Source organism: Lepus europaeus, chromosome 7 (genome assembly GCF_033115175.1).
Source record: "Lepus europaeus isolate LE1 chromosome 7, mLepTim1.pri, whole genome shotgun sequence".
NCBI lineage: Eukaryota > Metazoa > Chordata > Mammalia > Lagomorpha > Leporidae > Lepus > Lepus europaeus.
The window spans coordinates 78,359,766-78,384,984 of NC_084833.1; the positions used below are offsets into that span (position 1 = coordinate 78,359,766).

At 37.1% G+C, this 25,219-nt stretch overlaps 1 protein-coding gene across 3 annotated transcripts in view; it reads right to left on the reverse strand.

Moving 5' to 3' along the window:
* NOX4 (NADPH oxidase 4) overlaps positions 1-25,219 on the reverse strand; it is a 184,771-nt gene that overhangs the window by 70,513 nt on the left and 89,039 nt on the right. For 2 of the 3 annotated variants that reach the window (XM_062198297.1, XM_062198299.1), the window contains 3 exons: positions 20,018-20,182; positions 19,841-19,903; positions 622-682 (listed from right to left, as the gene is read on the reverse strand). In XM_062198297.1, coding sequence (XP_062054281.1) covers positions 622-682; positions 19,841-19,903; positions 20,018-20,182 — 289 coding nt within the window. The remainder of the gene's footprint in view (positions 1-621; positions 683-19,840; positions 19,904-20,017; positions 20,183-25,219) is intronic. The other variant, XM_062198298.1, reaches the window with a different exon arrangement.

Consider the following 25,219-nt stretch of genomic DNA (forward strand, 5'->3'; position numbering starts at 1 on the left):
TAATTTCCAATTTTCAGCTTAAATTCTATCTTCTCTGTGAAGCTTCTCCTATAGCCCTAAATTACATTAAACTTACATTTTTTTCTGATTCCCAGATTTTTATAAGCCAATTTCTTGTTTAACACTTAGTTATAAGACATATTAATTTATATTGTCATTAGATTTAAACTTGGATCCTCTCTTTCAAACAACCTAAACAACAAACCAATAAGGTAACATTTGCTAGGCACACATTTGTCATTCATTCAGATTGGTCACAGGAATTAAGAATGAACAATGCTTCTTTTATTTACTCACAACTCTTGATCCAATACATTTTTCAGATAACAAAAGTATTAATTGAATAGATGAGTAAAATATCACCAACAGATTTGCTATTAAAAGTGGCCACTATTCCAAGGAACATAATTACTGATATCCACAGTTTTCTGACTCCAAAAATACATCTTTATAAGAAGAAATTACAGATGTCAACATAGTACAGATAAAGAAAAAGAACAACAGCTTGAAACATGGACACAATTCCATACAAGCTGGTAGTTTTATTATTTAAACAGATTCAAATTATATTTATATTTTATTATTTGCAAAACATGTATCAAAATTCTACATTCTACATACCTGTCCAGTCTCCTACTATTTTAAAATGGACTCCAAATGTTGCTTTTTTTTCTGTAGGACACTAAAAAAGAAAATAAATACTACAGTCAATTCTGATTCATATTATGCATTACCAGACTATGACTCAATTACAACTTTTATTCTCATAGCAGGTCTCCCAAATCAACAGATAATTGAAAGGAACAGATTAAAATCTATACAGATTTTCATTAGTGGAAGAAAAAAGCAATGTCCACCAGTCTATAAGACAGTCTACATTTCTGTAAAAACCCATTAAAATTCATATAAAAATACATAAAATACACAATATTGCTGAAACTTGTCTTAGTTATAATATAGGAAAGGAAGCAGATATCAATCATAAAGGTAGAAATGAAGCTAATGTTTTTCACATCATTTATCCTACCAAATTCCATGATGAAAATTAATCAATGTGTCATGAATTTTCTATGTCCAGCAAGTAGGGTTATCCTGAAGCAGTTCAAGTAGCTACTCTCCCTTAATTCTCAGAAGAAATTTAGAGTGAAATGATGAGGATCTCTAGAGAGTGGAATGAGTTGTATAGCTAAAGGTAAAGACAAGTGCCAGTTCTGGCACTGTGGCACGGCAGGTAAAGCCACTGCCTGAGGTACCAGCATCCCATATGGATGCCAGTTCGAGTCCCAGCTGCTCCACTTCTGATCCAGCTCTCTGCTATGGCCTAGGAAAGCAGTGAAGATAGCCCAAATGCTCGGGCCCTTGCACCCATGAGGGAGACCTGAAAGAGGCTTGGCTCTCTCTTCCTCTCTCTGCCTCTCCCTCTGCCTCTCTGTAACTCAGACTTTCAAATAAATAAATCTTTTAAAAAATTGAAAATCTAGTAAAGTACACCATTTAGAAAAAAAAAAGACTATTCCTGTGCTTATGTATTCAGGATTTATGAAATCCAGAAAACAGGTAGTCAAATGAGATGATATATTTTAGTCCACAATAAGGAAATAAAGAATATACTCCTACTTTCCATATTCTCAATCCTTTTGCACCATTATACAATTCAATAATTTTAAATAATATGTTTATTTATAACACATTTGGAAGCACTGTCTAGCCTGAACTGATAACAGGGTAATATTTCTGGTAAAAATAATTACAGAAGCATCATCCTACTGAATTATCAATTTGTTCAAGAATATTGAACTACATCCAGCAGAGATATTAAGGACTGAATAGGATATGCATATTTTTTGAAGTCCATAGAATTCTGAAAATAATCTTTCCTGAGGGTAATGGGAGAGGGATCATCTGCCTATCAATTGCCAACATTCATCATGCACAATATGCCCAGGGCAGTACTAATTGCCTTATTTCCAAAATCTCACAACAGTGTTGTCTTTTTATGTGCCAATAAATTGAGTAACTGCAACTTTATGATGTCAACTTGCCTAAGATCATACAACTTGTAAAAAGACCAGACAAAATTTTGATGTGGCTCTACTAGACTATATGGAATTCAACTATATCAGAACACTGTCTCCATTAAAGCAAATGTATAGAATATGGGTGAGGATTGCATAAAACAATCAAATGGAGTAGGAAAGCAAAAAGGTATTTATTGAAGACTAGTAAAATTTGTGTGCAACAGCATGAATTATGAGGATTTAGAGGCTAACATTTAGGTATAGATGAGATAAAATGGCAATGGTTCTAAAGGCCCATGGCTAAAAATTGGGTTACATAAAGCAAGTCTAAGACCTTAGAGCTCACTTTCTTGACTAATTAATGTGAGCAATACAATAATGCTAGAAGGAGAAAAAATAATGGAATAAATAATATCATGGAGATACGCTCTCAACTCATCAAAAGTGGCTTTAAAAAACAGTGAAAACTCAAAATAAAAAGGTAGGTATTAATCACTTGTTCATAACAAATTATAAGCAAATTAAAAGCACATAATCTCTATTTATGGATGGGAATTAACACAGAATTTCCAAACCACTACTGTACTACACTCAGTTTTTGATAGGACTACTACTGCTAGCAGTAGTATAAAATATTAAAATAAATATTTAGTAAAGGAGGTTATTAAAAATTTTGAAGATTTAAATATTTGCAACTTCAGTTACAGGTTGTGTATTAGTTACCTAAAATGCTTGGAACCATAAGTATTTTAAATTTTGGAAATATATAAGTAATCACATATTTTGGGGGATGGGACCCAAGACCAACTAGAAATTCATTTATGTTTTATATGCATGTAATAATACACAGAGCCAGAAGGTAATTTTATACAATATTTTTAGTGCACCTGTGTTTTTCAGCACATGAGGTCAGGTATGCAATTCTTTACTTGTGGCATCATGCCCATCCTAAAAAAGTTTTGAATTTTGGAGCATATCTGGGTTTTCCATTTTTGGATCATGGATAGTGAAACTATTGTTATTGTGAATTTATTTCATTTACATGGTAGTTTCCACTAACTGACAGCAACCTGATTGGGCCCTAGTAAATCTCCAAATAAGATTATATCATCTGTAGAGCACACCCACCATTTTCATTTCACTGATGTAAAGGCTGGCCAGATTGTATAATAAAAGTCATAGCTCACAGAAAGCAAGATCAAGAGTTACAGGCTACCAACGTGATTATCTACAGGCTGCCTTAGGTTATTAAAAGATTATCTAAGTCAAAAATGTATCAGAATGGGAAGCAAAATTAGTTTGGCATTGTGTGCTTGAGTGTGTCTCTGGCTGGATTCAATCTCATAATGCATTCTACATGAAAATATACATTTTACAAATATTCATATCTCTGTTCAAGTCTTTCAGTTTAAACCCTGTAAAAAGTAATTGCTTATGATGCTTAGCATCGCCTTGTTCTCATGGGGGACTGTAAACCTCCTCTCGTAGGTGCTGGTGGGATGTATCAATAGAGCTTCAAAAGCTAGTCTGCTTTTGAATGAATAAAATACAATACATGTCTCTCAACATCATGGGAATGATGCCTTTAAAAGTCACTGACACTTCTCCAACTTTGGTAGGATTAAAGAAGACAGACTCACACAGTCTTTACTTAAGTATATCACTTCATATTTGACTCATATTTGAAGGTCTTCATGGGGTAATATACAGAATGATTTTATATTATGAATAAAGATCTAGAATCACATTTTACTATTCAGAACAGTGTGGTGATTCTTCAATATTTTCTCAGTACATTTTATTTCTTTTTAATATTTTTAAAAGATTTACTCATTCATTTTGAAAGTCAGAGTTATGGGGGGTGGGGGGAGAGAGAGAGAGAGAATGCGAGAGAATATATCTTCTATTTACAAGTTTTCCCCAGATGGGAGCAGCAGTACTAGGCCAGGCTGAAGCCAGGAGGCAGGAGCTTCATCTGGGTTTCCCATATGGGTGGAAGAGCCCCAAAGACTTGGGCCATATTCAGCTACTTTCCCAGGTCATTATCAGGAAGCTGGATCAGAAGTAGAACAATCAGGACAGGAACTGATGCCGATACGAAATGCCAGCATCATAGTCTGCAGCTTTACCCACTCTGCCACAACACTGACTCCTTCTCAACTACATTTTAAAGTCTTGTTTATTTGTATTTATTTGAAAGTCAGAATGACTGAGAACACACACATACACACACACATAAAGAGAGAGAGAGAGAGAGAGAGAGAGAGAGAGAGAGAGAGAGAGAGAGAGAAAGAGATCAATCTTCTAATCACTGTTCACTCCCCCCAAATACTCCCAACAGCTACTGTTTGGCCAGCCTAAAGACAAGAAACCAATCCAGGTCTTATGTGGATGGAAGGAATCCAAGTACGTGAACTGTCACCTGCTGCCTCCCAGGGTCTACAATAGCAGGAGGCTGTACTGAAAGCAGAGTCAGGGCTGAAACCAAGCTCTCTGATGTAGGGTAAAGGTGTCCCGAGCAGTGGCTTAGCTTTTGTGCCATAGACTCACCCCTCTCACTGTCCTCTTAACAGTTGTAGATAATGTCTCAAAGGAAAGAAACAATAACATATTAATATCTATAGCTATATTGTTTCTTCTAAAACATTAATAAAGGAAGATTCTTATTACTAACTTTCAGGAAAAAAAGTAATAAATAATATGTGCTCTTAAGCTCACATTAAAACTAAATTACAGAAAATCGTGCTTTTCTCTATGCACAGATAAAATGTAGGGGAATGTGTAATAAGCTATTAGGAATATTAACCTTTGAGAAGTAGACTTGAAGACACAGAAAATAAGAATTTGCACTTTTTTCATGTACTTCTATCTCTTAAATTTGCTATATTTTTAATTTTGTATAATATTTCAAACATTTAATTTAAATCTAAAACATTATAACATTGCTGAGTCTTACTTTAGCTTCCTAGATATAGAGAATGGAGTTTGGTTTATGTTGACCTTAATACAAATGCCTGGATATATATCCCCCAAATTTAAGGATGACAGAAATGAAAGTGACAAAATCAGTGTAACAACTGATCTTTAGCAATGGGGAAAAAGTGATCTTTTCTAATTAGTTTTTCGATATGGCATTTTAATGGATTTTTAATGTGCACAAGAGACCAATGATTTTATAACAACTCTATAAAAATATAAAACATATTTTTAAACTCATCTTATGTTTGGGAATTGGGACCAGTGCTGTGGCATAGTGGGTTAAGGCAACACATGCAATGATGACATTTTACACAGGTGCCAGTTTGAGTCCTGGCTGCTCTACTTCTGGTCCAGCTCCCTGCTAATGTGCCTTAGGATGCAGTGAAAGATGGCTCAAGTCCTTGGGACCCTGCACCCATGTGGGAGACCAGAAGAATCTCCTGGCTCCTGGCTTTGAATGGGGCCCAGCTCTGGCTATTGCAGCCATGTAGGGAGTGAGCCATCAGACAGAAGATCTCTCTGTCTCCCTCATCTCTTTCCCTCTGTAACTCTTTCAAATAAGTAAATAAATGTTAAAAAACAATAACTGATTTATTTATGTTTGGGAATTAAATGTAAAAATGATGTGAATGCAAAAGAATTTACTCAAAGTGCAAAATAAATATAAAAGTTGCAATGCTTTGTTTTTAAGTCAACAGGTTTACAATAATTTAAAAAAAATGATTCAAAATAGTAACATTTAATTTTCAGCATAACTACATTGGAGAAATCAGAGAAAACGATCGTGGAGTATGTTTTTTATTCAGTCATTGATTAGGTATTTATTTATAAGTCTTTTTCCAAGTTCTAGTTTTACCTTTTCTACTTCCTACTAGACATTACTACCTGAAATCTACTCTAAAGTTAATGTTTCTAAAATTTTGGGTATCTTATTTCTCAAATTATTTGCTTCTTGTAATTCCCTTGTATCTGGAAATGGAACCTGCATCTCTCACTACAGGGGCTCAAATATCAGAACAGTAATTTATTTCTCTTGTTACTGGCATTTAATCAATTTTAAAATTCTTTCAAATAATCTTCCCCAAAAAAATGTCTGATCCCAGTAATCTCATATTGATAAAACTGAATGTCCCCTTATGGAAAACCATCAATTCCTAATACTTCCCAGCTTTATATCCTATATATCATTACTCACATTAATCCAGTTAAACCAACTTTTATCAACACATACACTTTCTGACCCCTGCATCTCCTCATTCATGTGTCTATTCATTTAGAATAACTTCATTTCTACTTCTCATGTTGACCCTCACAACTCTTCAAGGCTCCTGTCAAATGTCACCGTTTCAGACATCTTGATTTTTGCTGAAAAGAGAATCTTCATTTTCCTGAAACCTCATGTAATTTGTGTAACTTTTACACTGTTTTGTTACAGTATTTCTCTATATTTTTGTCTATTTTCTGTGTATTAGTAAACTGTAAAAATCTGGAGATCAACAACTATTTCTATCGTTCGCTTTAACAGCACATAAATAAAACTGGAACAATTCTGAAAGCATTAGCATGGCTTATGTCCAAGGATAACACATAAATTTATTTTTTTATTATTTATTTTTTTATTTTTGACAGGCAGAGTGGACAATGAGAGAGAGAGAGACAGAGAGAAAGGTCTTCCTTTGCTGTTGGTTCACCCTCCAATGGCCGCCATGGCCAGCGCGCTGCGGCCGGCGCACCGCGCTGATCCGAAGGCAGGAGCCAGGTGCTTCTCCTGGTCTCCCATGGGGTGCAGGGCCCAAGCACTTGGGCCATCCTCTACTGCACTCCCAGGCCATAGCAGAGAGCTGGTCTGGAAGAGGGGCAACTGGGACAGAATCCGGCGCCCTGACCGGGACTAGAATCCGGCGTGCCAGCACCGCAAGGCGGAGGATTAGCCTGTTGAGCCACGGCGCCAGCCCAGGATAACACATAAATTTATTCTGTGTTACATTTTTCTGTGTTGTGGTGCAGTGGTAAAGCCACTACCTACAATACCAATATCCCATACTGGAGTCCGAGCTACTACTTCTGATTTAGCTTCATGCTAATGTGTCTGGGAAGCAGCAGATTACAATCCAAATATTTTGGCCCTTGCCACCTACTTGGGAGACCCATAGAGAATTCTGGGCCCTTGGGGCCGGCACCATGGCACAGTAGGTTAATCCTCCGCCTGCGGTGCAAGCATCCCATATGGGCACCAGTTCAATTCCTGGCTGCTCCTCTTCCAGTCCAGCTCTCTGCAATGGCCTGGGAAAGCAGTGGAAGATGGCCCAAGTGCTTGGGCCCCTACTCCTGCATAGGAGACTCAGAAGAACCTCCTGGCTCCTGGCTCCTGGCTTAGGATCGGTGCAGCTCTGGCTATTGTGGACATTTGTGGGGTGAACCAATGGAAGGAAGACCTTTCTCTCTGTCTCTCCCTCTCATTGTCTGTAAATCTACCTTAAAATCTTTAAAAAAAAAAAAAAGAAAGAATGAGAATTCTGGGCCCCTGCCTTTAACCTGGACCAACCCCTCTCATTGAGATAGAGCTCCTTTTCTCTCTTTTTCTCCCTCTTTCTCTGTAACCCTGCCTTTCAAATAAATAAATCTTTAAAAAATTTTTCTAAATCATTATTATATTCCATAGTATATTATACATATATTATGTCAGGTTAATAAACAAATGTCAGTTAGAAATAATGGAGAATTTACCCAAGAATCAATAAGGACTTCAAAGATATGTAATTCCTGGATGAATTATTCATATACTCTATAAATATTTATTGAAAGTCCAAAATATTCCAGAGACTGTACTCGGGCCTCATATAATTTCACAAATGAGGATTGTTCTAAAGTAGGGGAGAAGATAGTGAGCCAGGAGCATAGCCTCTATTACAGTTAAGGCAATTTTATGACAGCAAATACTGTCACAGATGTAAAATTTTCATGATTACTTGATAGAAAAAGCAGCATTTACTTGTGTATTTGAATGAAAATATAGTCAGTGTTAAACAAAGACTCTGACAGAGTATGTTATGTTAGTAGAATTTTTGTTAACTTGAATTAAAAGAATGGATTTATCTCAAGCCCCTCAAGAAAAAAAAAAAAAACTAATACGACAGCTCATGACTACAAAAATACAATCCACAAAAAGACAACATGAGAGTGATGACAACAAAGTCTAAGTAAATTCCAAAATTAACCGTGTTTCTCCTATATACTGTGTATGGAATGTAAAAGAAGCAGTCATCAAGGTTGATTCCAAAGATTTTGGTCTGAGCAACTAGAGTTCCATTAACTGAGTCAGAGAAGGCTGGGTGTCGGGAATGGGTTCTGATGGACATTTGTCAGTCTCAGGACAGGTTATTTCAGGTAGCAGGGAGCACACCCACATCCATCAATACTCTCAGTGAGTGACTCAATTCTGCCTTCCACTGTCTCAGTTATCTCTGGAGGCTTTGAGTTCCATGTCTGCTTGTCTTTGTGTATGTGGAGAGTACACAGTTGCCTTGTTTATGTTTCAGGAAAGATGTATCTAGAGGTTGAAATTCCACAATCTGAACAAATTTATCATCTTTTAAATCGTCAGCCCAAACCCCAAATTCCTCCTATTGTCTCAGACCTGAGCTTCACTAATGTTGTTATAGAAAGAAAGGGTTTGCTTCTCATAGTCATTCTTTTTGAAGACAAAGAGATTTCAACTTCATATTTGTTTAGTCAGTTTCAAAACTATCAAAAATGTGTTGGGTATCCATCTATTGTTGTTATCACTCTCATGTTATCAATGACACTGTATGGAACTCCCATAGAAAAGCATTTAGCTAGAGAGGAAAAGGGATTCAAGGTATGTACACAAGGCCAGAGCCACGGCTCGCTTGGCTAATCCTCTGCCTGCAGCGCTGGCACCCTAGATTCTAGTCCCGGTTGGGGCGCCGGATTCTGTCCCGGTTGCTCCTCTTCCAGTCCAGCTCTCTGCTGTGGCCCAAGAAGGCAGTGGAGGGATGGCCCAAGTGCTTGGGCCCTGCACCCGCATGGGAGACCAGAAGGAAGCACCTGGCTCCTGGCTTCGGATGGGCCGTAGTGGCCATTTTGGGGGTAAACCAACAGAAAAGGAAGACCTTTCTCTCTGTCTCTCTCCTCTCTCCCTGCCTATGTACACAAGAGACAAGAGTCCTCTAATACATGGAGCTCATGGTTATGACAAGGGAAGGGCGGAAAAAAGACTGAATGAAAAATAGGCAGAAAACTAGGAGAAAGGCACCTGAGTGGAAGTCCTCGACACAGAATGGGAAAAATATTTCAATAAAATGAATGATAAACTGTATTAGTTGCTGCTAATCTTTCAAGCCAGTTAAAGATTTGGAAATCACTATTAGATTTAGCAATTAATATGGTCATTATGAATTTTGGAAATGTTTCAACAGGTGCAGTGGGCAAAAGGCAAACTTAGCACAGAATGTAAGGAAAGGAGGTAAAGAGCTTCTGGTACTAGCTAGGAGGTGTGAACCAAGAGGGGAATTTTGGTCATCACTTCCTCTTGAAACCCAGGTTAAAAAGAGTCATGCAAAGATACTGATTGAACAAATGAAGATTCATATTAAGCAGAACATTTAACTCTGAATATATTGAGCTATTTAGGCTTATATTTATCATGCAGGCTCTCATTAGCCACTGGGGAAATATTTTCTTCCCCCTCACTCCTGGAAAAAAGCCTAAGTAGAGTAGCTAGATGAGATGTAATTCCCAAAGAACTCACATGCTCAGTTATACCACATCCACACTAATGACTTTCTGGGGCAATTCTCACCACCATGCCTAGTTTATACGTATGACATCTTGTTGCCATGCTCATATGTTATCAAACTCAGCTGACTTTCTAAGCTTTCCAAGCAAAATACTTGTGAAACCCTGGAGTACATCAGTTTTTAAAAGTTAAATAGATGAGAATAAGACCAGAGATCAAAACAGCTGATGTAGACTTCCTGGTTATAATAAATCCATGGAATTAAATAAAATAACAACACAATTTTGCCAGTCTTTAGGAAATGCATTGCCATTCTTGTCTGTTTTTCATTGAAAACAGGAAAAACTATTCCCAGTGTGAGCGGCTGAGAGATCAAAAACAAAAGGAGAAAAATAATGGCAAGTGCAGGCTTGCTATGTGAAAGTACAGACAACAACAAACTAACAGCAAGACTTGCCTCTGACTCATGGAAAAATATGTGAAATCAGGTTATTCAAGCTTAAAAATAATGAATCACATAACAATCTAGACTACAGATGGCAGAAAAGCACATTTGTTTCTGAGTAAAAATAATAAAGAAAGCATATAGACGTACTTACATAAGCTTCAGTCAATACTGCTATTAAAAAGGCAGATTCTATACTATTTCTATAATTGAAAATATTAATGAAAAATACATCAGAGAACATAAAAAGATAGCACATTTATAGTAAATATTATAAACAGGCCCCACAACCTCTTAAGATCAGGATTTTAAAAAACATTTCAGGGGCCAGTGCTGTGGTGTAGTGGGTAAATCTGCCAGCTGCCATGCTGGCATCCCATATGGGTGATGGTTCGAGTCCTGTCTACTCTACTTCTCATCTAGCTCCCTGCTGGTTTTCCTGAGAAAGCAGCAAAAAATGGCTCAGGTACTTGGGCCCCTACACCCACTTGGGAGATCTGGAAGAAGCTACAGTTCCTGGCTTCAGACCATTGCAGCCACTTGGGGAGTGAACCAACATATGGAAGATTCTCTCTCTCTCTGTATCCCCCCTCTCTCTCTCTAACTCTGTTTTTCAAACAAACAGATATATGTTTTAAAAAAACTTAAAATCATCTCCAATTTATATACATAAATAGGTGAGAGTATACCTTAATAGAAGATGTGTTATGGTAGAAAATCTAAAACCTGGCAATTGTATAGCACAACTAGGAAGCACTAGTAGAAATATATTACACAGCTGAAGAATAAAATGTAAAATTATGCACAGTTTTTAAGTCATCATATGTTTAAAGAAGAGAAAAATCAGGAAACTTGGATTCTGATTCCAACTTTGTTATCAATTGTTACTCTGGTCACTTAATCTATGCTCTAGTCCTCTCTAATATATATAATTTGTGACTGGAATTACAAATTTTTAAGTCAGTTAATCTAGGATATATTAATCTAAAATTTAATTTCTAATTTTAAAAAAGTAGAATTATTTCACACAAGATTTATATTTTTTAAATGCTACTTGTAATGGACAATGTAGTACATTGCCCAGATCCTGTCCCTACACTTCTTCCTCCCAGTTTTCAAGACCAGAACACTCATTAATGATTATATCAGCTGCTGAGAGTATTGCTGGCTAAGGGATTGCTACTGAGACTCTCCAAATTGCTCAACACAGAAGAAGGATTCCTTGCCCGTGTCTAAGTGCTCCATCCTGGAGGCATCTGAATTCCAAGGACTGGTCATTTAAGGGATACAAGAAATTGTTCCTCTTCTTCAAAATAAGATAACTAAGACTGCTGTCAATTACCATTTCAGTTGCACAGCTCCTGCCCAATCCTCTGAAGCTTCAGCTGCGACTATAACACACAGTTCAAGTTCTGTCTTATCTTCCTAGCCCCTCAGCCACTGTTGAATGTTGTCCTGAGCATAAATCCTAACAAAGCTCCTATATATAAATATCTGCTTCCCACTCAGTTTCCCGAAAACTGTACTAAAAGATCATTCATCCTAAAGGCTAGTAAACTGTAAGAGGTAAATCATGAGTTCCCCAAGGATGGGTATCTAAACCAGTCTGTGGTCAGAGGTCAGTCAGTTACTACACACTGCAGAATGAGTCAAAAATTTAGTTAAATCCATGCCTGTGTCCCTCAGTCACAATCAAAAACTATAACAAGATTGATTTACTGACAACTTACTATAGGCCAAACATCATGCTTAGCAGTCAATTCCTTATTTGTAATTAATATATGGAGCAATTCCATAGAAAAGGTGCCATTATTAACCACCTGTTGTAAGGAAATAAGCTAAAAGTTAAGTGTGTTAATTCTCGTGCCTAAGCTCATAATACTAAGAAGTAAGGGCTGCAGGTCTCCAACCCAGGATGCTGGATTCCAGAGTTCACGGTGTAATACAATGCAATGCCCTCTGATTTCCGTCAGTCTTGTCGGCAAACATGTACTTAAGGCTCTGCCTTGAGACGATGCAGGTGTGCAGCAGAAAACAATTACAACTTCCTGGGAAAACCCACCAAATCAGCAGGTCTTCCTTGTGTTGGAAAGTTGATGTCATGCACAGGAAATATCAAAGCACTTGAAGGAAACAAAACTCCACACTTGGATTCCCAACAAATCAAGGCTGAAATCTTAGCTGTCCGCTGAATGAACAGCATTTCTGTGCCTTATCTTTTATACTTTTTTTTTTTTTGACAGGCAGAGTGGACAGTGAGAGAGAGAGACAGAGAGAAAGGTCTTCCTTTTGCCGTTGGTTCACCCTCCAATGGCCGCCGCGGCCGGCGTGCTGCAGCCGGCGCACCGCGCTGATCCGATGGCAGGAGCCAGGTGCTTCTGCTGGTCTCCCATGGGGTGCAGGGCCCAAGCACTTGGGCCATCCTCCACTGCACTCCCTGGCCACAGCAGAGAGCTGGCCTGGAAGAGGGGCAACTGGGACAGAATCCGGTGCCCCGACCGGGACTAGAACCCGGTGTGCCGGCGCCACAAGGCAGAGGATTAGCCTAGTGAGCCGCGGCACTGGCCCATATCTTTTATACTTTCAAGGTATGTCTTCCAGTTTCAAAGACTTAATCTCTACTTCAAAAGTTTGTGATAACTGTATTTATAGGTTTGATTCTTCCTAACACTGGCACAGTTTATGAAAATATGTATCAGACTTTTCAAGCAGGAGAATGTATGTGATTTTCACCTCTCCAGAATATTACAAAAAGTGTCCTGTATTGTATTTTCCTCTCAAAAATGCATTTTTATATTTCAATAAATCTACTGAATATTTCTCTTGAAAAATATTTTTTATTTTCAACAAATCTCTCTTAAATGTTATGTTTTTTTGTTTCTATTGACTCCAAAACATGAATGTTCAAAAGTAACAGTATTAGAAATATGAAAGCACTGAGCATCAATAGATGGAGTGGCAGGACACAGACAGTGCAGAATGGCAGAGAACATGCCTTTCAGCCAGGCAGGTCTGTGTTTGTATCTCACCTCTGTCATCAATAAGCTGGGCAATTTTAGCATATCATTAAATTTCTCCGAACCACACTATTTTCTGCATCATATAATCCTCTGAGACAGAGTTAACAACACTTGTCACACAGGAATATAGTAAAAATCAAATAATATAACAGCTGAAAAGATTATGAAGGGACCTCTTAGGTATTTAATTACTAGGGACTATTACCCTCAACAAAGATGAGATGTATACACACTTTTTAGTGGGAATCACCATATGGGAAGCTACTGTGAAAAATTTTACTTCAAAGAAACCCTTAAGGGACCAGTGCGATAGAAACATGTTTAAAAGAATGCATTTTACATCTATTTGCCAAATAAAAGAAACGGGACAAAAAAAAATGGAAATGGTACAAAGATAATATATCAACATAACAGCATAATGTCAAATTAAGCCTAAGATATTTGCTTTACTCAAATTCATTTCAAGGCAGTAACAAGATCTACCTATTTTTCCAAATATGAAAGCAGAAACTCCCTGGGGAATAGTACAAGTGAATCAGCTAGCTACACCACCAAATCTGGGAAGGCTATAAGCCCTTTCCTAAGCTTAGACACAGTGCATGAAAAACAGATGGCTTGATAAAAATAATTTCCTTTGCCTTAAAAATTTATTTTGGAAACCACTAGCCACTACTAATTATTTAATATATTTATGAGATATGTTTTTTTAAAATTATACCTTGATTTAAGGTTTAATAAAATATAAAGAAAATTTTATAAAATGATGTTTAAAATATAGATGAACGTGAACACAAAATCTAAACTTGTAGATTCCATTTCTACATCAGTCTGTAGGTTGCTAGGCAAATCTGAGAAATATTGATAGCCTTTGTCAGACAAGTAATTTTTCATTGTTAGCTCTGATAACGGGAGAGAGGAGGTAAAAAAAAATTACCTTTCGTCTCAGACTAGATCGTACACACAAATTGTGTTGACTTGTCTTAGGCAGCTTTTTTCCAACCACCTTAGCCAAAAGAACATTTCTCTTCTGCTTCTCCGCTAGGAAGAAATAGGTACCCTGATCCCAAATATTAGACTGAGAGCGTGATTTGCAAGTCTATTCCAACTGAAAACCACTTTGTCAATAAGCATTTCTCCTTAATTCTTGTAATGTTTCCTTTTCTCAGGCTTTACCATCCCAAGTAAGAGCATGCCAGAAAGTGGAGTGATAAAAATGATCTATTCATAACTTCCACCTAGGGCCCAAACTCTAATTATAAATTGGGTATTTTCTTTTGCTCTGTCAACTATTACATATCAGGTTATTCTGTGTATCAAATAATGTGCTATGAACTAGTCTCTGAAAGGGCTCATGGATCTCACTGTCTAGGAAGGACATAGGTATTAAGCAAATAATGTAATGAAATACTGTTCTTGAAGAAGATACACAGGTTGCTCATAAGATAGAAAAGGTCAAGAAACCTCACCTGAAAGAGAGGGCCAGTGGAGTCTTCTCAGTGGGAGGGATGCTAAGGTGAGATGTGAAGGATAAGTAGAAGTTCCTGGGCAAATGCATGATGTCTAGTGTGTGAGTGAGTTGAAGAAACAGTAATTCATTCCCAGTGTAAAGACCCAAAAATGGAAAAGTCAGAAAGTGTTAAATAAATAGGTGAATGAATTTAATGAAATTGTTTATCAAAGAATTTCTGAAGACCATCAATACATCAATTTGCACTATAGATATCTTTAAAAAAGCTATAAATACACATTTACATATATGTGTGCATATATATGTGTGTGTGTGTGTGTGTATATATATATATATATATATATATAAATCAGTTCCCTTAAGAGAAATGAAGTGGATCCTATAATGCACTTAAACTAACTATCCTTCTTCCTTAATTATTCTCATGAGAAATTGTAGTAGACTCAGAGGAAATAAGGAAAAACCTTTTCTTAACTGAACAAAAAGGAAGACAAAAGAAGATTGTGATGGATATTGGTTCCAGGTTTCCACATTCTCTGCCTCCGTCTAATGCTTTTGTGAACTCAATTCTTCTGAAACAAGCCTGCACAGAACTTTAGTGCTGAGGAGTCCCTGGGCCACCTGCAGGTGCAGGGCCATGGGTATTTGCTGCAGGAGCTGTCATAGGACAGGTCAGGAGCTTTGTACACCTAACAGAGCTTCACTGAGTTAAGGAAAAGTTCTACCATTTCTTCCTAGCATTCCAAACACATGTCATATTTCCCAAAGTAGTCACAAAACCAACACTGGTTCTCCAAGAACAGTGTGTTGTTGTTCCCATTCCCAAACCTGAAGATTTCATAGGAAAAAACTTTTCATCATGACAAACTGTCAAGTACTTGAAGCTAGCCTCACATCATTTTAACTCGTGGTCAACTGGTTAGATATTTGTACTGCTATCCCACTTTTCCTTTGTATTCATATGTACAAACTATTATTTGGGAATTGGTGATAGTAAATATGAAAATAATCAGATTCTCTTTCAAATCACTATACCTTAGGGCAGTGTCCAGGAACTCATTTTAACCAAAATAAGTTTCATGGAGTTCCCAAGAAGTATCTAGTGGACTAAGCAAGAAAGTATTTTTACATGACAATATTCATATGAGTAGGAACCTTCACATGGATACCATTTGAAAGGGAGTTGTTCTCACTGATGTAGGAGTAGAGCCCCCAGACACAAGCTAAGCACTCCAATCCCCAAATTCTGTACTATCTCCTAAATTATTCCTCTCATGTTGGACTCCAGGAAAGCATCTTGGTGTCCTTATTCCCCTTAAACTAAATTGGACAACTACTGATATGCTACAGGGGTTCTCAACTGTGGGTGATTTTGCAATTCAGAGGATATTTGGGGGTTATTATTGGCATCTAGTGGGTAGAATTTAAGGATGCTGCTAAACACCTTATAATATACTGGTGAAAGGACCAAGTCAAAGAATTTTCTAACCCAAGATATCAGTAATGACATAATTGAAAAACTGGCCTAGCACAATTATTCTTGCAAAAACATCTATGAGATAGCTTTTTGTAATTTGTAGAAGAGTCATATTGTTAGAAATATCTTTCTTACATTTAATCAGAATTAATTTTTCCTAAATTTTTTACCTATTAGCTTTATTTCTATACCTTGGAACACAGCTAGGGAAAAAATCTCAAATCCTTCATCTACATGACAGATTATTAAATTATTTGAGAATACCATCTACTATCATATGCCCAAATTCTCTAATTTTCATGTTGAAAAACCCTATGTTCGTGCACTACACATGCTTCCCCAAAATAAACATAATATCTGCTGTAACATTAATAATGCAAACTAAAACCATATATTTTAATATTATCAAAGAAATACTAACAGAGTTCCCAAGCACAGACTGCCAACCATGTAACAGAGGTTTTGCACACATAATTTTATTACAGTGATATTGACAATATCCCCTCCAGATAAGCACCATTAACAACACATTGCAGATAATGAAACTAAGGTTCAGAACGATGAAGATATATTCACAAACATGGTACTAGTAAGTAAGGGCCCTGGGACTGAATTTTAAAGTCCGTGCTCTATGCATTAATATTTACTACCATGGTATTTCAAATATAATTCAGTTTCCCTTTCTCAACTCGCCCCTACCTCAGTTCTTTCTGTTCTCTACAATCCCTCCAGCCATATGTTTTGCCTCCCATCTCTGCCTAAATAAACTTCAGGCTGTGACAGCTCTTAGTACAACCACATGTTAAGAAGCAGGTGAGGCCATGTGTGACTTAAAGCCTTTTGGGTTCTTTTGCATTTCCCACTTTTCTCTGTGAAAGAGGCATAAGCCCATGGAAAGAGATTAGATCTAGCAGCCTCTACTCACTATGTACCCTAGGTGGACATTCTTTGATTTTCTGTTTTGCAAGACAGAGAAAACACAAGATTTCAGTATTAGAATATATCCCGAAATAAAGTAGTCTCTATGTTTTCTTTTCCTTTTAAAGATTTATATATTTATTTGAAAGGTAGAGTTACAGAGAGAAATAGAGAGACCTACAGAGGAGAGACAGACAGAGAGAGATAATATGAAAATGAGAATATATCTTTTACTTGCAGTTCATTACCCAAATGGCCACAGTGGCCAGAGCTGGGTTAGGCCCAAGTCAGGAGCCCAGAACTCCATCCAGGTATCCCACATGTGTGCCAGGGACTCAAGTACTTGGACCATCTGGGGCTGCTTTCCCAGCTGCATTAACAGGGAGCTGGATCAGAAGTGGAGCAGCTGGGACTTGAACCAGCAATCATCTGGGATGCTGTCATCATTTCTGTCAGTGTAACCTGCTACTCCATGGTGCCAATCCCCAATGTCCATGTTTTCTTGAAGCTGGCTGATGGGTTCAGAGTGGTTTGTTACACTGTTCTCTCTTCTGTGTATGTTGGAAAAACATTTTATGAAAAAAATGTCTATTTTCTCCATATTTAGCATTCAGTAACTGTCTTATTAACTCCATACTCTCTAATTAATGTTATGGTGGAGAAACAAATATATTTCAAAATAAAATGTCAAAAATTTTTTCTTATTACCCTAAGATTAGATCAAATTTCTTAAAGTACTTAAATATTATATTTTCTCCCTTTTCAATTCTTCCTTTTTTGGTTACTAGATTCATGTTTGTGGGATGTATGGTTGCAAAGAAAAAGAAACATGTCTTACAACTATAACTATCAGAAGTAAAATATTAGTCAGGAGGTTCTCATGCATCAAATATAACCTTCTAAGCCATCTCTAGGGGGAGGAATGGACATAATTTTGCTACCCAACTTCTGATTAGAGCTGTGTCCTAAGACTGTAAGGTCCCAGTGTCCTATGCCATGCAGACAACCAAGTTTTCACTATTCCTCTGAACAACAGGTTTCCCCTTTTACTCTATCCAGCCAGGACAGAGCACCAGATGAAAGGGTATCTGGACTCATCAGTCATCCACAACTGTGGAATAACTACAAATTAACTCTGTCCCATGGTAGGGCACCATTGCAATCTTTCTTAATAAGAGAGGATGTTGTTAATTATTTCATTAGAAGCCAAAACACTTTTTCTTAATCACTAATAAGTAAGTTTGCTACATGCAAATAGAACGCAGAACTTAAGAGTAAATGAAGCAAAAATAGGAGAGTTTTCTGTTCACTTTTAAAGAAATCATACTGAATGATTTCTGATTTTTCTATAACCATTGGACACCTCCTCTCTGACTCTCCTGTCTTTTCAGGAAAGCTTCTCCTAGACTATCTGTTTTCATAAGCACATATTTCAAAGGGGCAAACATATTGAAAATAAAAGTCATAACAATTGTTACCACATACTTACATTTACCTGGCATTTTCTAAGCTCAGGTACTGTTTTAGACATTTTATCTGCAGTAGTTCTCTTAAAGCCACACAAATTAATGAACAGTCGCTGCTTTTATCCTACTATTACACACCCAGGAACCAAATACACAAAAAGATGAAGTAACTTGCCCAAGGATTCAGAGTTTTCAACTAGATGAATACATTTAATTTGAAAGTCACTCCCATTCTCAGGAAAAATCAGACTCAAATCTCTGCACTTTAATGTCAATTATTTTTGTTTCCTTAAGTTGTTCAATTTTATTATATGTATGCATATATTTAAATAAATCTCCATTCTCAAATATCTTTGTTAGACACTGAACCAAAACTAAATACCCACCATCAATGGGAATATTAGATAAGTTACTATCGTTTCCTACTGTGGATATTATGCAGTTATTAAAGATAACAAAACTTGTATAAATATAGTAAAATGGGAAGTTCTACTTAACATATTATTGGATAAAACACAACAGTTATAGAAAAATGAACAAGAAAACAAATGTTATATCTATATATGTCAATATATATAAGAAAGTATCTGGAAGAATAAATGCCAAACCCTGAGAAAATGACTTAGGAGAAAAAATTTGCCCTCAATACTTCTGAATTGTTTGATTTTTTTTTTTTGTGATGGGTTCATGCTATTTTTCTGACACAAAAATAATGGTAAACAATATGCTGATAGTAAAAATATGTGTGATGTTGCCCATTACTTCAATACTCCCACTATTTATTCCATTTTCATTTTTCCAACAGTTTTTCCCATAACAACCCCCATTCATAGCCTAAGTGCCAACTGCATTGGAATTTACTTTTTCTAAACATGGCAGTTTCTAAAAATTCCAAATCAACCCATAGTATCTTCTTTTTTCTTAAGTTCAATCTCATTAAAGAAAATTGCGTATGTTTTAAATTTCTTCATATGCATCATGAAAGAAAATGTGGAAATATTCAAGAAATTTTTTGTATTATGAATCAATAAGCTTTAGTCAATTTTAAAAATATTATTCTTGAATTGAAATTTTCAGAGAATAAAGAGTAAATAAGTTTCAAAGTTTCTAAATAATAAATACATTTCTGTGTAAAAAAAAAGATAGCTTACTTGAGCATTATGGACTTTGTGACCATCTTGAATAATTTTCAGAGTAAGATAGGACATCAAAAAAAAAAAAGAAGAAGAAGAAGAAAAAGATTCATCAGACTCTATTTTAAAAAAAAAAATCAAAAAACAACTCTCTTACCATTGTGAGGGTAAAGGGATGGTTTTCTAATGCAGACACACTGGGACAATGTAGAATAACATACTAAAAAGGAATAAATATAATTTTTAAATGAGAAAGAACGTCAACTAATTCAATGATGCTATTTATGCCTGTTTATTTTAGGAACATTTTATAAGTTGCTGACCACTGACTCACCTGGCCAGGTCTTGCTTTAAAATTTTCTTTGACCATTCGGATTTCCATGACATCTGAGGGATGACTTATAACTGAGAGGATGGTGACTGGTTTATTGCTCCGAATACACCTATAAAGTCTTTCGGCACAGTATAGGCACAAAGGTCCAGAAATCCAAAGCCAAGTCTATAGGAGAATTGTTGAGAATGTTCTTGAAGAAATACTGGGATTATAGGAATATTTATCCTACCCAATTGTTACTATTACATATTTCAATAACAACATTTGATTTGTATTTTAAACAATAAAATAGAAAGAAAAATGAGTTAAACATTCACACACATTGCAACTGAAACAAAACTAAGGTATAAAAATTATTGTCAAAACCCCACACTAAAACCCAAGCCACAGTGTAATTACTATTAATCATTAAGTGTTCATACTTCCCCACATTCTTTTATGCACACAAATGTATATATACATTATATTCCTCTCAAGAGAAAATAAAAGAAATAAAATAAAAGGAAGTTATAAAGCTCAGACTAGGGGCCAGCACTGTGGCATAGCATATTAAGCTGCTACCTGCATCCCTTATGGGTGCCAGTTAGAGTCCAGGCTGTTCCATTTTCCATCCAGCTTCCTGCTAATGCACCCAGGAAAACAGCAGAAGATAGTCAGACTGCTTGGGCCCCTGCACCCATGTGGAAGACCCAGAAGAAGTTCCTTGCTCCTGGCTTCGGCCTGGCCCAGCCCTGGCTGTTCCTAACATTTAGGAGTGAAGCAATGGATGGAAGATCTCTATCTGTCCCTCTTCCTGTCTCTCTACCTCCTCCTCTGTGTATATGTGTATAACTCTGCCTTTCAAATAAATAAAATAAATCTTTAAAAAAAATAAAGATCAGGGGCCGGTGCCATGGCGCAGTAGGTTAATCCTCTGCCTACAGCGCTGGCATCCCATATGGGCACTGGTTCTAGTCCCGGCTGCTCCTCTTCTAATCCAGCTGTCTGCTATGGCCTGGGAAGGGTAGTAGAGATGGTCCAAGTGCTTGGGCCCCTGTACCCACATGGGAGACCTGGAAGAAGCACCTGGCTCCTGGCTTCGGATCGGCACAGCTCCAGCCGTTGCGGCCATTTGGAGAGTGAACCAACGGAAGGAAGACCTTTCTCTCTATCTCTCTCACTGTCTGTAACTATACCTGTCAAATAAATAAATAAATAAATAAATCTTTAAAAACATAAAGTTCAGACTAACCTGAGGATGATTTTAGAAAAAAATGCCCTAGTCTCATTGTTTATTAAAAAAAAGAAAATCTCAGACATTTCAATGCTCAAGATGAATATGTATAATATATGTACACATAGTACATACACGTTAAATATGTACATGCAGATATTTTAAAATGTGAGATTCTAAACATGTTGTTCACTTGCCTTAACAAAATATAATATGGACAGAAACAATGTTTAAAATTTGAAAATAGTGACAAATTTTATTTCCTGTTGAGTTGGTGGCCCTGATCCCAATATAACTGTACTGATCCTTAGACTCTTCCATTGCACACTACACCTTCCCATCAGTTTGAGGCCTCCAACCAAAACTAACTTTAATGGTAATTTTTAAAAACCTTATTTTTGTTGTTGTAACCATCATCCTTCCATCCATCCAAATATGCCTCTTCTGCCTACAATGACATTTAGCCTAACTCTATGTGAGGAGTAAGTATTGCAGAACAAATTTTGCAATGTAACTAACAGTTTGAGACTTTGAGACACTCATACTTTGAGTATCAGGTCTCAGATAAATGAAACAGGGGTCACAATACCTGCCTGATGGTCACTATTATGTGAAACTCAGAAAACTTTTAAAAACTGTGATTCTAATAGAAACCTAGAGAAGCACTATAAACACAAAACACATGCTAGTGCATTAATTCCAAAGTTACCTACAAGTTCAGTTTAACTTTTTTTAAAGATTTATTTTATTTATTTGAAAGACAGAGTTACAGAGAGAGGTAGAGACAGAGAGAGAGAGGTCTTCCATCCACTGGCTCATTCCCCAGATGGCCACAACAGCCAAAGCTGTGCCGATCTAAAGCCAGAAGCCAGGAGCCTGTTCCGGGTCTCCCACGTGAGTGCAGGGGCCCATGGACCTGAGCCATCTTCTACTGCTTTCTCAGGCCATATCAGAGAGCTGGATTGGAAGAGGAGCAGCCGACACTAGAACTGGCACCCATATGGGATGCCAGTGCTGCAGGCCAGGGCTTTAATCTGCTGTACCATGGCACCGGCCCACAGTTTAACTTTTGACTTCTCCTTCTTCTCTTCCTAAAATAGACATCTGACATTACTAATCCCTACTTGCAACCGGTATAGACAAACAGTATAGGGTAGAACTTGCATGTGGATAATTTCCACAGCCACAAGGAAAAATTACTGAACTACTTGTTGGGTACCCTGAGGAAGAATTTTCCAGGAGCCGGGATTTTAGTTAAAAACCAGTGTTTGCACATGTCTCTGTGACTTAAAAGTTTAGAGAATTTGGTTAAAGTATTTGATGTTTCTTCATCAGAAAAATAAGAATGGCATTCTTAATTTCCAAGAGTCATTGTGAATATTGGAGAAAATTATGTATATGGAATATTTTAGCACATTGTCTAGCAGAAATTAAGCAATGTTTGTTTTAATATTTACTATTTATAATATTGTACTATTATAATGCAATATTATATAATAACAAATTAACCATAATAATTGGTGTTATTGTGTCTAGTATCCAACTTCCCTTTTTTTATAAGTTTGTTTATTTATTTAATTTGAAAACAGAGTGACAAATGAAGGCCCTTAAGAGAGATCTTCCATCTGCTGCTTCACTCCCCAAATGCCCTCAATAGCTATCGCTGGGCCATTCTGAAGCCAGAGAAGCTAGTAACTCCATTCAGGTCTCCCACAGGAGTGGTAGAGTCCCAAGTACTTGGGCCATCAACAAGACTAGTGTCTGCTAATACTAACTGATAGAATTAAAAAGGAGAGAATGATCCGACATGGGAAGCGGGATACACAGCAGACTCATAGAATGGCAGATGTCCTAAACAGCACTCTGGCCTCGGAATCAGCCCTTAAGGCATTCGGATTCGGCTAAAAAGCCCATGAGAGTATTTCAGGCATGAAAAGCCAAGACACTCTGGGAAAAAAAAAAAAAATGACCTAAATGAAAGATCTCTGTGAGTGAGATCCCAGTGGAAAGAACGGACCATCAAAGAAGGAAGTACCTTTCTCTGAAGGGAGGAGAGAATTTCCACTTTGACTATGGCCTTGTCTGAATAATTTGGAGTCAGCGAACTCAAGAGGCTTCCATAGCCTTGGCAACTCATGACAAGAGCCTCGGGTGACTACTGACACCATAAATAAGAGTGTCAATTGCTAAATCAACAACAGGAGTCACTGTGCACTTACTCCCCATGTAGGATCTCTGTCCTTAATGTATGTGAATTAATGGTATAACTAGTACTCAAATAGTACTTTATACTTTGTTTTTCTGTGTGGGTGCAAACTGTTGAAATCTTTACTTAGTATATACTAAGTTGCTCTTCTGTATACAAAGAGAATTGAAAATGAATCTTGATGTGAATGGAATGGGAGAGGGAACGGGAGATGGGATGATTGTGGGTAGGAGGGAGGTTATTGGGGGAAAAAGCTGCTATAATCCAAAAGCTGTACTTTGGAAATTTATATTTAATAAATAAAAGCTAAAAAAAAGAAATAAGCTGAATGGCAAGTGGAGGCAGAACTCAGTCCTGGATACTCTGACATGGGATGCAGGTGTCTTAAATTGTGGTTTATCTAGCTGTGTCACAGTGGCTGTCTGTCAATCTGCCATATCTATCATTTCTTGAGTAGCAAATAGCAGTGCTGTAGTATGCAAAGATCATATGGTCAGCTAAGCAGAAATTTTCTACTTGTACATTCTGTAATATCACAAGTCTTTTTGTTTTGAATTTTCAGGTACCTATAACTGAACAACAGAACCTGAAACACTCAACAAAATGAAAAGGCAACCAACAGAATGGGAGAAATATTTGCAAGCTACACAACTGATAAATGATTAATATCCAGGACATGTAAAGAGCTCAAGAAAGTCAATAACAACAAAGCAATTCATTAAGAATTGAGCTAAAGGGACCAGCACTGTGGTGTAGCAGGTAAAGCTTCTACCTCCAGTGCTGGCTAGCATCCCATACTGGCACTGGTTCAAGTCCCAGCTGCTCTACTTCCGACCCAGCTCTCTGCTATGGCCTGGAATAGCAGTGGAAGATGGCCTAGGTCCTTGGGCCCCTGCACCTGTGTGGCAGACCTAGAAGAAGCTCCAGGCTCCTGGCTTCAGATCAGTGCAACTCAAGCTGTTGCAGCCATTTGGGCAGTGAAACAGCGGATGGAAGTCCTCTCTCTCTCTCTCTCTCTCTCTCTTTCTCTCTCTTTCTTTCTCTTTCTGCCTCTGCCTCTATCTCTGCCTTTCAAATAAACAAATCTTTAAAGAAAAAAAAAAAAAGAAAGAAATGGTCTAAGGAAATGAAGAGGCATTTTTTCAAAGGATAAAATCCAAATGGTCAACAGACACATGCAAAAATGCTCAGGTTCATAAGACAGCATGGAAATGCAAATAAAAACCACAGTGAGATTTCATCTAACCCCAATTAGAATTGTTATCCAAAAATCAAAAAATGCTAATGTTGGAGAAGATGTGAGGAAAAGGTATCCTAATACACATTGGCGGGAATGTAAACTAGTACAACCATTATGGAAGATAATATGGAGATGCCTCAGAAATCTGAAAATAGATCTACCATATGACCTAGCCATTTTACTTCTGGGAATTTACCCAAACAAAGTGAAATCAGTATATGGAAGGGTTATCTGTACCCTCATGTAAAACCCTGCCCTATGCAACAAAATAGATGCAACTGAAAATCATGATGGTTTGTGAAATAAGCCAGTCCCATATGATTTCTGTGATATGTGGTAATTAATATAGAATACAAACAAATGTATAGGACATCTTGTGATATGACTGTTTTTAGCTCTGGTTTATACTCCTGTGGAACTGTGTTCTTCCTACATTTTAGTTGTTGAATATTATGGTTAGTGGTGAATTAAGCCTGTGATTATAGAGGGGATTGAAATTATGTCTTTGCAAAAATTAAAGGAAAAAAGTAAAGGAAGGAAGAA